Below are 13365 nucleotides of genomic sequence, written 5' to 3'. Positions count from 1 at the left end.
CCCTGCGCCTTGGACATGGTGCGGCCACATTGCCAGAAATGACCGTTGGCCAGTACAGACCGACCCGTAGCAGCCACAGGGCCCGGTGCGCCGCCAAAGCACAGCTGACGTAGCCGCACTGACTTTCCCCCTGGAGACACCTGACCGACGGCGGCCTCAGAGAAGCGCTGAGTGTGTGCGGGGTGGGCTTATCCGCACGGTGCACCCTGGTCCCACGGCGCGAGGTGTGGTGTTCTAGACCGCTCTGTGGGCCGCAGCCTTGGTGACTGCCGTTTGAATTGTTGGTTTGAGAGCCAGGCCGCACGTGGGTCTGTGCTGCAGTCCGGAGCCAAGGCCAGGTGCTCCGACCTGGTACGTGGGTGGCGAAAGCCCCACCCCACTGTGGTCTCTGTCACCAGCATGGGGGCGGGGCGGGGTAGGAATTGCCCCAGGAACCCCCCCAGAGTGGGAGGTGGCCGCACGCCTGGGCCTCCCCTTTCGTCGCTGTGACGCTGTGTCCGCAGTGTGCCTGGCCACCTCCCCAGCCCCCGGGCAGGGAAGAAAGGCCGAGGACCCAGGCTGAGAAGGCATCGGTTTATTTCTGAGCACGGACAGGCGCCAGCCGGCCTGGCCTTCGCACGCACAGCCCCCGCCGCATTCATCACGAGGGGAGAACGGGCCATTGTTCCTGCACTGAGGGTTGGCTGCCGGATGCCAGGCGCGAGGCCGGGGGTGGCCACTGCCCTTCCCTGGGGCAGTTCCTGGTGTGACTTCTCCCTGAGTGACAAGGCCTTCCCCCAGGGGGACACAGAGCAAGGCCAGGAGGGACGGTTGTAGAAACAGGAATGAAAAAATAGACTCTCCAGGGGATACCCGAGGGGGCTGGGTGCTGGCTGCAACGCTAGGCTGGCCCAGGGCGCCTCGTGGGATGTCCTGGGGGGCTCTGGCTCCCTCCAGGGACCCCCACCCCCGGGCCTGCCCGGGTTCCCGGGCTGTGACAGGCACTGGTGACGAGCAGGACGAGACAAAAACTGTCCATGTGGAGCTCACGCTCCGACCCTGAAAGAGGCCCACAGGGAATGCAGCGGGGAGTGCAACGGGCTCCAGGTGAGGCGCGGGAGAAGGCAGCAGCCAGCGAGGCTTCAGGGACAAGGCCCCGTGCAAAAGCCCTGGGGCCGGCACCAGCGGGGAGAGGTAACGCGTGGCTGCCCGCTCTTCCGTCGGGGTTGGAGACGGGAGGAAAAGGAACCAGTCAAACGGCAGAGCTTTGAGGCTCCCAGTTCCGGTCTGGGATGAAGAGGTAAGATCAAACCTGGCGGTGAGCCCCTGCGCCCCGCTTGGAAGCCGCCTGTCAGCCGTCGGCCCTGGCGCGCGCCTGGGCTCCTCCCCGCGCTCCGGAACCTGCGCCCGCCCGGAGCTCACACCGTGGTCCCTAACGCCGCAGGCTGCAGGTGCCCGCCGGCCGGCTCCTCCCCGGCGCTGTTGGCAAGGGGCGGGCCGGGCCCAGCAGGGCCGCCGGCCGGCAGGGGCCCCAGGCGCTCGGCCTCAGCCAGGGCGGCCAGCAGCGCGGCCAGCGGCGGCCGGCGCCGACAGATGTCCTGCAGCAGCTCGGCCCGGGGCTGCAGCTGGCCGATGAGCTCGTCTCTCCGGCGCACGGCGGCCTGCAGGCTGTGCACGGCGGCCTCGGCGGTCAGCAGCTGCTCCCGCAGAGCGGCGATCTCGCTGGCGGGCAGACCAGAGGGCGGGGTCAGGGGGCCTGCCCAGCCCTGCAGCGGCGTCAGGGACTGCACGTTGAGCCCCTGACCGCGTACCCCAACCCCGGACTTCAGCCTCCAGAGCCACGAGTCAATCTCATCGGTTCAGCCGCCCAGGTGCTCTGTCGGGGCTGCCCAGGCTGAGCGGCCCTCAGCACTGCCCCCTCTTCTCTGGTTGCCCGGAGCCGCCGCCTCCAGGAAGCCTTCCCGGTGCACCCCTACCACAGCCTGCTTCCCAGCTGGAGGGCGGAGCGCTCTGCGCCCCGTGCTGCCCCGTACCGGTTCCAGGACGGCCTTGTCTGCAGTTAGCCACACACACCTGTGCACGTCCACCTTCCACAGCGGTGGCTGACCCGAGGCTCCTGGTGCGGGCATGCGACCCCACCGGCAGTCGGGCCGCCACGAAAATGCGCACGGTTGCCCCTGTCCTTCCTCCCTTCCCAGCCTCCGCCCACCTCCTCCAAGAAGTCCACCTGGCCGCGCCCGGGCCTCACCGGTCTTTGGCGCTGCCCAGTTCCTCCAGGGCGGCGCGCAGCTGCTGGTCGTGGCGGGCCAGGCGCTCGGCCTGGGCGCGCACCGTGCGCTCCGCCGCGTCCAGCCGCGCCTCCAGCTCCGCCGCGCGCCGGTGCACGGCCGCCAGGTGCGCGTTCGCCTCGCGGATCTGCAGCGCGGGCGGCGCCGACATGGTCCCGGCCGCGGTCCGGGCCCGGCCACGCCCCCGGGCGTCCCGGAACCGGCACAAGGCCCGCCCGCTCGAGAGCTACGCCCCTCGGGGTCGCGGCGCTATTGGCTGCGGCCCCCGCCAGGGCCGGTCCTCGAGACCGCCCTTGAAACCCCGCCCCCGAGGCCGCTCGGGCCCTGATTGGTCAAGGCCCTGAAGGGCAACGCCTCCTCGTGGGCCTCGTCCTCCCATTGCTCGCTCAGCTCAGGCTCCGACGATCGGATAGGTCCGCCCCTTCGCGCCGGGCCCCGCCCTACTACGCCCGGATTGGTCTGACCGCGCTCACTTTCCATGCTCGGCCACGCCTCCTACGACCCGTACTGGATTGACCTAGGCCCTATCGGGTTACCCCTCCAGTTCTGACCACGCCCCAGGGCCTGCGCAAACTTCATCCAGCCCAGAGCTGACACAGGCAACAGGTTGGGCACAGGCCACGTCCTGCTCACATCCTCGCTCTGGGATTGGTCAGTTTCCCATTAAGCCCCACCTCTGATGCTGGCCCCGCCCCCAAATAGTGGCACGCGGTTGATTTCGGCGTAGGGGCAGGCTAAGCGGTGTGACCACGCCCCATGCAGGTTCTGGCGCTGCGATTGGACACATCGCCGCCGTGCCCCACCCCTTGATTACGTCTCCAGCCTATCAGGAGGAAGCGGGCCTCGTCGGCGCACGGGGATAGGCGTACAGCTGTCTCAGTTCCGCCCCCAGCTTAGGCCCCGCCTCTGTTAGTACCTAGGATCCGCTGAAGAGCGACGGCGAAACCTGTCTTCACTAAACCTGTCTTCACTAATCGCCGTCCACCTTGGGGCATCAGTCCGGCGGTGCGCGCGCAGCTCCCTCACGCCCAGCCTCTGCCGCGTGGGCGCGCGACTTGTGTTGGTGTCCACGGCTCTCAATAAAGTTGCGCGCTTGTTGCCGTGCCAGCCTCCCGGAAGCCTGCGCGCGCCGCCCAGGAAGTCTCGCGAGAGCCGGCGGCCGCTGTCCTTGGGCGTGCGGGGAGCCCTGGGAGTCCGCTGTGCGGGGCAGGCAGCGCGCGGGACCATGGCGCGGAGGCTCCTGAGTCAGTACACGGACATCCCCGATGGCACCGACTGCCACCGCAAGGCCTACGCCAGCACCAGCATCGGCGGCGCCGCGGGTGAGCGCGGGCGGGGGCTGTGGACGGGGTCCCGGCCGGGGGGGGGCGGGGGTCCTGCACGGAGACACGTGGTCGTCTGGGGGGCTCCTGGGCGGCCGTGGGGGCTCCCGAGGGAGAGACGCGGGGGTCCTGGCGGGGTCGGAGGGCGCAGGCTGGTCACTGGGCGGTGAGTGCGGCCGCTGGGGCCGGGGCCTGGGGGAGGCCTGAAGGGGTCGTGGCGCGGGTGTGGGGTCGTCCCCCGTGAGGCTGTGAAGGTCGCGGGTGGCTGAGGGCTTTGAGGGACAGAGGCGTTGCGTGCTTTCCGTGAGACCTCCAGGGAGGGCCTGAGCAAGCCGGAGGGGACCCACGACCCTGCCTCGGGGGTCCGGTCCGTGGGTTGGGGTCCGCCGTCTCCTGTGCGCCTTGAAGACTGGCCCCGTTCTCCGTGGAAACTCGAGGCCCCGGAAAACCTTGAACTTGCCCCAGGGGTCTCCCGGGGGAGGGCTGAGGCGGGGGAGGGGGCCTCAGCGCGGGGGTCATTGCTGAGGGCTCTGGTGGGGGAGGGACCCCGGAGGTCTCCCCCGTGGCTGCAGGGGCCTCAGCAGGGAGCCGGACCGGAAGTGGAGCAGCGGGGTGGGGGGCAGACTTGGGGGTGGTCCCTGGCTTCCCTGAATCCTGCCAGGGCAAAGCCTGGGTCTGTGCCGCTCGCTTTCCCCGGATCCCTCGGGGGTCCTCCCTGACCACCGCCCACCCCCCACACTCGGGGTCCTCCCCTGACCACCCCCCCACCCCTCGGGGTCCTCCCTGACCACTGCCCACCCCCCCACACTCGGGGTTCTCCCCTGACCACCCCCCACACACAGGGTCCTCCCCTGACCACCGCATACCCCCCACACTCGGGGTCCTCCCCTGACCACCCCCCCACACTCGGGGTCCTCCCCTGACCACCGCAAACTCCCCATACAGGGGTCCTCCCCTGACCACCACCCACCCACCCCCCACACAGGGGTCCTCCCCCGACCACCACCCACCCACCCCCACTCAGGGTCCTCCCCCGACCACTGCCCACCCCCCACACAGGGGTCCTCCCCTGACCACCGCAAACTCCCCACACAGGGGTCCTCCCCTGACCACCACCCACCCACCCCCCACACAGGGGTCCTCCCCTGACCACCGCAAACTCCCCACACAGGGGTCCTCCCCCGACCACTGCCCACCCCCCACTCAGGGTCCTCCCCTGACCACCGCCCACCCCCCACATTCTCCTGGGGGCAGTGATTTGGTTCCTGTCGGGCTTCCCCAAGCTCGGGGGCCCCTGGGTGGCAGGGAGCCTGAGCCGCCAGCTTTCCAGGATCTGAGGGCGCAGGGCCTGCGAGGGGGTGGGTGAGTGGACGGGTGGACGGGCAGCTGTGGGTGCGGAGGGGGTGGGTGAGTGGACGGGTGGACGGGGCAGCTGTGGGTGCGGAGGGCCTGGGAGGGGGTGGGTGGGTGGGTGGACGGGCAGCTGTGGGTGCACAGGGCCTGGGAGGGGGTAGGTGGGTGGACGGGCAGCTGTGGGTGCACAGGGCCTGCGAGGGGGTGGGTGGGTGGACGGGCAACTGTGTATGCACAGGGCCTGGGAGGGGGTGGGTGGGTGGACGGGCAGCTGTGGGTGCACAGGGCCTGGGAGGGGGTGGGTGGGTGGACGGGCAGCTGTGGGTGCACAGGGCCTGGGAGGGGGTGGGTGGGTGGACGGGCAGCTGTGGGTGCACAGGGCCTGGGAGGGGGTGGGTGGGTGGACGGGCAGCTGTGGGTGCACAGGGCCTGGGAGGGGGTGGGTGGGTGGACGGGCAGCTGTGGGTGCACAGGGCCTGGGAGGGGGTGGGTGGGTGGACGGGCAGCTGTGGGTGCACAGGGCCTGGGAGGGGGTGGGTGAGTGGACGGGCAGCTGTGGGTGCACAGGGCCTGGGAGGGGGTGGGTGGGTGGACGGGTGGACGGGGCAGCTGTGGGTGCACAGGGCCTGGGAGGGGGTGGGTGAGTGGACGGGTGGACGGGGCAGCTGTGGGTGCACAGGGCCTGGGAGGGGGTGGGTGGGTGGACGGGCAGCTGTGGGTGCACAGGGCCTGGGAGGGGGTGGGTGAGTGGACGGGCAGCTGTGGGTGCACAGGGCCTGGGAGGGGGTGGGTGGGTGGACGGGCAGCTGTGGGTGCACAGGGCCTGGGAGGGGGTGGGTGGGTGGACGGGCAGCTGTGGGTGCACAGGGCCTGGGAGGGGGTGGGTGGGTGGACGGGCAGCTGTGGGTGCACAGGGCCTGGGAGGGGGTGGGTGGGTGGACGGGCAGCTGTGGGTGCACAGGGCCTGGGAGGGGGTGGGTGAGTGGACGGGCAGCTGTGGGTGCACAGGGCCTGGGAGGGGGTGGGTGGGTGGACGGGTGGACGGGGCAGCTGTGGGTGCACAGGGCCTGGGAGGGGGTGGGTGAGTGGACGGGTGGACGGGGCAGCTGTGGGTGCACAGGGCCTGGGAGGGGGTGGGTGGGTGGACGGGCAGCTGTGGGTGCACAGGGCCTGGGAGGGGGTGGGTGGGTGGACGGGCAGCTGTGGGTGCACAGGGCCTGCGAGGGGGTGGGTGGGTGGACGGGCAGCTGTGGGTGCACAGGGCCTGGGAGGGGGTGGGTGGGTGGGTGGACGGGCAGCTGTGGGTGCACAGGGCCTGGGAGGGGGTGGGTGGGTGGGTGGACGGGCAGCTGTGGGTGCACAGGGCCTGGGAGGGGGTGGGTGGGTGGGTGGACGGGCAGCTGTGGGTGCACAGGGCCTGGGAGGGGGTGGGTGGGTGGACGGGCAGCTGTGGGTGCACAGGGCCTGCGAGGGGGTGGGTGGGTGGACGGGCAGCTGTGGGTGCACAGGGCCTGGGAGGGGGTGGGTGGGTGGACGGGCAGCTGTGGGTGCACAGGGCCTGCGAGGGGGTGGGTGGGTGGACGGGCAGCTGTGGGTGCACAGGGCCTGGGAGGGGGTGGGTGGGTGGACGGGCAGCTGTGGGTGCACAGGGCCTGCGAGGGGGTGGATGGGTGGACAGGGCAGCTGTGGGTGCACAGGGCCTGGGAGGGGGTGGGTGGGTGGACGGGCAGCTGTGGACGTGCAGGACCTGTGACAGGTGGACAAATGAAGGGGGCCCCTCTGGGCACACAGTGGCTTTCTGAATGAATGAATGAATGAATGGGCAGCTGTGGGCCCGCAGGGCCTGACCCCCAGGGGGTGAGTGAGTGGGTGAGTGGATGTGTCGAGGTCCTGTGCTGGAGGCAGCAGGAGAGGGGGCGGGGCCGCGAAAGCTCTGACCAGTGGAGACCTGGTGGTGTGGGGACTCCTGGGCAGGCCTGGGGTCTCCGTGGGGGCGATGCCAGGTCGTCCGTTCCCAGTCCAGGGCTTTGGAGGTGAGCGGGGGTGTGGTCGGTAAGGGCCCCCACTCAGGATCCTTCCAGGCTGGGGCATGTGCGTGTGTGCATGTGTGCCCACATGTGTGTGAGCTGGGGTGGGACTGAGCTTGGGGTGGGACTGAGCTTGGGGAGCCCTGGGTGGGACTGAGGGTGGAGAGGGCCTGGGTGGGACTGAGGGTGGAGAGGGCCTGGGGGAGCCCTGGGTGGGACTTGGGGCAGAGGCCTGGGGGAGCCCTGGGTGGGACTGAGGGCGGGGGGGCCTGGGGGAGCCCTGGGTGGAACTGAGGGCGGGGGGGCCTGGGGGAGCCCTGGGTGGGACTGAGGGCGGGGGGGCCTGGGGGAGCCCTGGGTGGGACTGAGGGCGGGGGGGCCTGGGGGAGCCCTGGGTGGGACTGAGGGTGGAGAGGGCCTGGGAGAGCCCTGGGTGGGACTGGGGGCAGAGGCCTGGGGGAGCCCTGGGTGGGACTGAGGGTGGGGGGGAGGCCTGGGGAGCCCTGGGGTGGGACTGGGGGGGGACCTGGGGGAGTCCTGGGTGGGACTGAGGACGGGGGGGGGCCTGGGGGAGTCCTGGGTGGGACTGAGGGGGGGGCCTGGGGGAGCCCTGGGTGGGACTGAGGGCAGGGGGGCCTGGGGGAGCCCTGGGTGGGACTGAGGGCAGGGGGGGGTCTGGGGGAGCCCTGGGGTAGGACTGAGGATGGGGGGGGGCCTGGGGGAGCCCTGGGTGGGACTGAGGGTGGGGGGGGCCTGGGGGAGCCCTGGGTGGGACTGAGGGCGGGGGGGGGGTCTGGGGGAGCCCTGGGGTAGGACTGAGGGCGGGGGGGGTCTGGGGGAGCCCTGGACACGCAGGCCTGGCTCTGTCCACCTCCCTGAGGTCAGCAAGCTGCGGAGCACTGTCCCCGTGGCTCCCGCGTCCCCTCTGGGCAGTGGGGAGCAGTCCAGCCCTCTGCGGGGTCTGAAGCTGCTTGCCCTCCTGATGAGTGGACGTCGGACCCAGCGGTGAGGCCGCCGTTTGGAGAGCCGCGCCTGAGTGCCCGGTTTCAAGTCTCAGCTCCAGTTCTGACCCCGCCTCCTGCTAGTGCCCAGCTTGGGGGGCCACAGGGGGCAGCTGGGAACCTGGAGCGCCCCCCGCCACCCTCAGGAGACCCTCCTGATGGCTTATGACCCCGCCCTGACTGTGGCCTGAGGGCATTTGTGGAGCGACCCAGCAGGTGGCAGATTCTCTCTGTCTCTCTCTCTTTCTGCTTCTTAAATAAATAAAGATTTGTATTAAATCTTCCATCAGCTGGGTCACTCCCCAGATGGCCCGAGGCTGGGCCAGGCCGAAGCCAGGAGCTCCATCCGGGTCTCCCACGTGGGTGCCGGGGCCACTGCTCTCCCAGGCCATACCGGGAGCTGGATCGAAGTGGAGCAGCTGGGACTCGAACCGGCGCCCAAATGGGATGCCAACATTGCAGGCAGCGGCTTTACCCACTACACCACGGCACCGGCCCCCTATTTGTTTTTAAATAAAAATTAATCTCCCGGCACCGACGGCCCCCCCAGTCCTGTGTGTTCCGGGAAGCGGGGTGGCGCCGGCGCTGAGTCAGACCCTCCTGGCTTCCAGGGCGCCCACCGGGCGACCTCGGGCAGCTCCGGGGGCCCTGGGGAGGATGAGGGGACGACGGCCACCCCGTCGCGCAGTGGCGCCTGGGATGTGCGGGTCTGCCCGACGGGTCCCCAGCAGTGGGGGCTGCACCAGGGCTGGGACATGGCCCTCACCGCCCACCCCCGCTGGGTGCCGCACACGCGCAGGGCACGGCAGGGGCAGGTGGCACGCTGGCCGGGCGGCAAGGCCAGGCGGGCATGGGCTGCAGCCAAGGCAGCCAGGTGCGAGGGACGGGCCCAGGCCCGAGCCGCCAGCGGGGAGGGGGCCGGGAGGGGCAGGAGGAGGCGTTGGCAGCCCCAGGAATGCCGCCGGGGAAGGGCAGGGGAGCGCTGCCAAGCAGGATTAGGCCGGGAGCCCTGGGCCCACGGGAGAATGCAGCCTTTGATGGGAGCCGGGAGCCTGCGTGGAGCTGCCTCCCCGTGTCCAGCGCCCTGCTTGGGCCGGGCTGGGCCCCCAGGGGAGCCGCGGGCCTGTGGGTGAGAGGAGTCCAGCTCACGGATGCCGCCTGGGCAGGGGACGGGTGAGGACCCAGGGAGGGAGGCGCCGGGCCCCCACCCGGCCACTCCGCAGCACTGGGCCCAGGGCTGAGCAGCTTCCGTCCGTCTCCATCTCCCCGCAGGCCTGACCTTCTCCGCCTATAGCCTCGCGCTCAAGCCCCCAGGCTCCATCCTCGAGGGCGTGGCCAGGGCCGGACGCCACACGTTCACTGCAGGTGCGCGGGTGGGCGGGGCTCCTCCGGGGGCACTTCCGGCCCAGTCCCTCCGTCCCCCTCAGCACACAACCAGGGCCTGCGCTGTGTCCCGCAGCTGGGGCGGGGGTGCTCAGGAGGACGGGGGTGGGTGGTGGGGCGTCCGGGCCCCTGACCCAGTGCCCGCCCTCTGCTCCCCCCAGCGGCCATCGGAGCCGTGTTCAGCCTCGCCTCCTGCGTCAGCGCCCAAGTCCGCGAGAAGCCCGACGACCCCCTGAACTACTTCATCGGAGGCTGCGCCGGAGGCCTGACCCTGGGAGCACGCAGTGAGTGCCTGTCCATCCCCCAGCCCGGCGGGAGGACCCCTGACCCTGCTGACCCCGCCTCTGTCCCAGCTGCGACAGCTCTGCTGCCAGAGCACCCACCGCCAGCCAGGGCCCAGCACGGCCCACCCGCTCCCCTCCCTCGCTCGCCCCGCGCCAGCCCCACAGGCCTCTCCCCGCCCTCGGTTCTGCCTCAGGGCCTTTGCGCCTGCTCTGCTTCTGCCTGGAATGCGCCCCCCACCCCACCATGTCCGCTGTCCCCTCGCTGTTCCAGCCCCCTTGTGCACAGTGTGGCTCCCGCCGTCTGCCGGCCACAGGCCCCTGGTTGGTAAACAGACAGGAAGTGGAGGTCCTGGCACTCCCTCCCTCTCCCCGCACCCACGACGGGGCCAGGAACGTGGCTCGAAGTCACCCATGGACAGTAGCCCTGGGGAGGCAAGAGGTGACCGGAGGAGCAGGGCCCGCCGCTGTCCTGCCGGGGCCTGTCGGGGACAGACGGGCACAGAGGGAACACCTGGCCGAGCCTGGCCCCTGTGCCACCCCGTCAGGCTGTGCGCCGGCGTGTGTCCCTGCAAGCCCCGGCCTTCACAGCAGGAGAGCTCGTGGGCACAGACCCCGGGGACGCTGTGGCGCTGCCTGGCTCCCTGCCTTTCCCCAGCCCTGGCTGGTGTGGGTGGGACGAGGCAGCCCAGGTTCCTGCCGCAGGATGGGGCCCCGTGCATGCCCCGCCCCCCGCCCCGGGACTCTCCCGCACCTGCTGGAAGATTGATTGAATCCCCAAGCCTGCCACACCTTGGGCGAGGGTCCTCCCGTGGCTGGGAGAGGCCTGACCTCGCCCCCCTCTCGCAGCTCACAGCTATGGGGTTGGCGCCGCCGGCTGCGTGTACCTGGGCACCATGGCCGCCCTGGTCAAGATGGGCCAGCTGGAGGGCTGGGAGCTGTTGGCAAGACCCAAGGTGTGAACCCTCTGCCGCGGCGCTTCTAGAAATAAACCTGCGTGTACCTGCGTGCGCCTGCGTGTGCGTGTCCGTCCATGGGGAGGCAGGCACACACCGCGGCCGCCGCCCCGGCGCTGGATCAGGAGGAACCAAAGGAGAAAGCCCCGTGCACGCGGCCGCCAGCCCAGCCCTGGATCTGCTCCCAGCAAGGCCAAGGGCGCCGCCGTGGCCCTGCAGAAGTGGGAGGGCGCCAGGAGGGGAGGCCTGGCCCTGGGGCGGTGCACAGCCGGCTCGCGGGCAGGGCGGGAGCGTGCGCTGGCCCACCCGTGCATGGAAGCGGCCTGCCTGCAGTCACGGGCATTGCCCACTCCAGGCCTGTCCCCAAAGCCAACAGCGTGCAGGAAACAGCCAGGCCCCACGCACGGCCCCAGCTCCAGATGCCTGGGCGTTGGAGCGGAGAGCCCGGATGGCCTGGCTCGGAGCCTCGTCCTCTGCTGGACTGGGGGGGAGGGGGGTCACAGGGTTGGCCAGGTGAGGGGAGCGCCCCGCCGTCCTCGCCCGCTGCCTGTCAGCCGAGTGATTTAGGTGGCCCCGGAATGCTGGCGCGGCCCCGGGCTGCTTCTCTGCTTTCTCCAGAACTGGTGCGGCGCTGCTGGCAGCCGGGAAGGGGAGCCAGCAGGCTGCGGCACGCCCCGTGGGCTGTAAATTAGGGCTGTCCGGGCCCTGCCCCGCCCGGCGGCCTGGTCAGCAGGAGCGGGCGGCCCTGCTCCGTGCGCCCGGGGCCCAGGCACTACTGCAGGGCACAGCCTGCTGTCTGCGGAGCAGCTGGACTCTCGGCCCCTGTGTCGGCTGAGGACGCCAGCACCGCGCCTCAGCTTTTCCACCTGTGGAGTGGGTAGCTTGTTCCACGAAGGGGATTCCCTGGGGAGAGGCACGCACCGGCCCAGGCCCCCCACGCCCCCCACAGCTCCTGCACAGCCCAGTCTGTGTCCCCGACAGCCAGCAGGGGGCAGCAGCAGGAGCGGCCCCATCCCTCCTCACTCCCACCTCCTCTCACCTGTCCTGCCCGAGGCCGCCAGGGACGCCAGGGTCGCGGTCCCCAGGCCAGGGCACTGAGCTGCCCCTCCTCCCTGCCTGGGCCTGGGTCTGCCTCCTACAGACCCTGTCCCGGGCGCAGGGGAGCCAGCGGTCCCGCCCCTCTTGCCAGCCCCTGCGTCCACGGAAGCCGGCGGCCCAGATCGGCCTGCACTCACCGCCCACCCAGTCCTTTCTGGGCTGGCCGCCAGCACCGAGCAGGCGGCCGCGGCTCCTCGTCGGGCCCCAGGGAGCCCCAAACCCAGGCCTCCTCTCCCATAAACATTGACGGGATATGAGGGGCTGCCTCGGGGAGGGCTGTTCCTGGAGCCCCCACCCCCAGCAGCCCAGTGGAGGACCCGCCGGGATCGGCTCTGAGGAAGACTTAGCCCTTCCCGGCCCACGCTGTGCAGAGGCCCGGGGGCCTCCCTGGAGGAGGAGGGGAGTGGAAGAAAGGGCCCCAAGGGTGAGGAGCTTTCTCCAGGTGTGCAGACCTGGGGGGCCTGTCTCCGTGGGGCGCACGTCTGTCTGGGCCCCTCTGGGGTCTCCGGCGTCTGATGGTTCATTCGTCAGAAACTGCGGGGGGGGGGGTGCCCATCTGGTCTTGCATCAGCCCCACGTGAGGTCCCAGGGCCCAACCACGTGTGACCGCAGAGTTCAGTCGTGTCCCCACCTTGTCCAGAGAGGTGTGGCCTGGGGTACCTGCGGCCAGGGTAGGACCCACCAGGCCCCAGGGGGCTGATGCCGGGCGAATTCCAAGTGGCGAGGGGCGGGCGTTGGCGCAGCGGGTAAGCCGCCGCCCGCCGTGCTGGCATCTCGCGTTGGAGTGCGGTTCCGGTCCAGCTCCCTGCTGAACTCCTGGGCAGGCAGGGAGGATGGCCCCAGCGCTCGGGGCCCCAGGCCCAGCGGTGGCAGGCATCCGGCGAGGGACCCAGCCGGTAGATGGTGGCTTCAGACAAGTCAGTCAAGCTGTAAAGAGGAGAAAGTTGTGGGGAATGGGGTTAAAGAGTTGATTTTTGGTCCAGAGAAAACTGGAATCCATGCACTTTTTTCGTCCTACGCACATTCATGAATGACTGCAAGGCACCCCCCCCCCGTGTGCACTGAAGGGAAATTATCTTTCAGTCCCCTTTCCCGTGCACAAGTTGCCGTGGCCTCGGGGCTGCCGACCGGGGCCCCTGACGTCTCACCCCGGCAGGCCCTGACCGGCCCCATGCGTCCTGGCTCACGGTGCCTGCATCCCCCTGCCGGCAGGGCCCCCCGCCCCGGGTCCTCTCTGGACCTGCCCAGCACCCAGCCTGGGGACGCACGCGGCAGCTCCGTCTGGGGGGCATGAATGGAGGAGCAAAGGACGAGAGGCGGTGAGGTGAGGGCCCCGGCCTGCCCAGCCCAGCCCCGTGTCCTCGGGGAGCTGTGGGCGGAGTCTGGGGTCCCATCACAGCATGGCGACAGCGGGGGTGGGGGCTGGGGGGCATCTCAGAGCCAAGGCCCCGGCGACCGTAACTAGCACGGCCTGAGGCTGTCTGGGCCGGGGGTCTCCGCAGAGGCCCCCTTCTGCCCAGTGAATCAAGACCTAAGCCACAAAAACTGGGAAGTGATTAGAGTAGTGGGTGGGAGCAGGCACTGGCCTGTGTCATGCAGAAGCCAGAGAAAAAGGGGGAGGGGGACCCCAGAGGCCAGCCCCAGGGCGCTGCAACTGGCAGGCCAGTGGGGTGGGGC

At 70.6% G+C, this 13365-nt stretch overlaps 2 protein-coding genes across 4 annotated transcripts; one reads left to right on the top strand and one right to left on the bottom strand.

Moving 5' to 3' along the window:
* Positions 1 to 559: 559 nt before the first annotated feature.
* Positions 560 to 3494, bottom strand: VMAC (vimentin type intermediate filament associated coiled-coil protein). Of its 2 annotated transcripts, none has more exons than XM_089316197.1 (2): positions 3184 to 3494; positions 560 to 1701 (listed from the first exon to the last, which is right to left on the bottom strand). In XM_089316197.1, the coding sequence occupies exons 1-2, from the start codon at positions 3492 to 3494 to the stop codon at positions 1398 to 1400; spliced, it is 615 nt and encodes a 204-aa protein (XP_089172323.1). In that variant the 3' UTR covers positions 560 to 1397. The 2 variants fall into 2 exon arrangements, with proteins under 2 accessions (XP_089172323.1, XP_051685161.3); XM_051829201.3 differs by lacking the exon at positions 3184 to 3494 and adding an exon at positions 2228 to 2496.
* On the top strand, positions 3415 to 10644 carry NDUFA11 (NADH:ubiquinone oxidoreductase subunit A11). Of its 2 annotated transcripts, XM_070058726.2 has the most exons (4): positions 3415 to 3589; positions 9243 to 9335; positions 9515 to 9637; positions 10484 to 10644. In XM_070058726.2, the coding sequence occupies exons 1-4, from the start codon at positions 3493 to 3495 to the stop codon at positions 10594 to 10596; spliced, it is 426 nt and encodes a 141-aa protein (XP_069914827.1). In that variant the 5' UTR covers positions 3415 to 3492; the 3' UTR covers positions 10597 to 10644. The 2 variants fall into 2 exon arrangements, with proteins under 2 accessions (XP_069914827.1, XP_089172324.1); XM_089316198.1 differs by lacking the exon at positions 9243 to 9335.
* The last annotated feature ends 2721 nt before the right edge of the window (positions 10645 to 13365 follow it).

The sequence above is a fragment of the Oryctolagus cuniculus genome, chromosome 16 (assembly GCF_051225735.1).
Source record: "Oryctolagus cuniculus isolate XC-2025 breed Fujian yellow rabbit chromosome 16, ASM5122573v1, whole genome shotgun sequence".
Classification (NCBI taxonomy): domain Eukaryota; kingdom Metazoa; phylum Chordata; class Mammalia; order Lagomorpha; family Leporidae; genus Oryctolagus; species Oryctolagus cuniculus.
The sequence above is the reverse complement of the archived record's forward strand: the minus strand, read 5'-3'. Positions and strand labels throughout refer to the sequence as shown.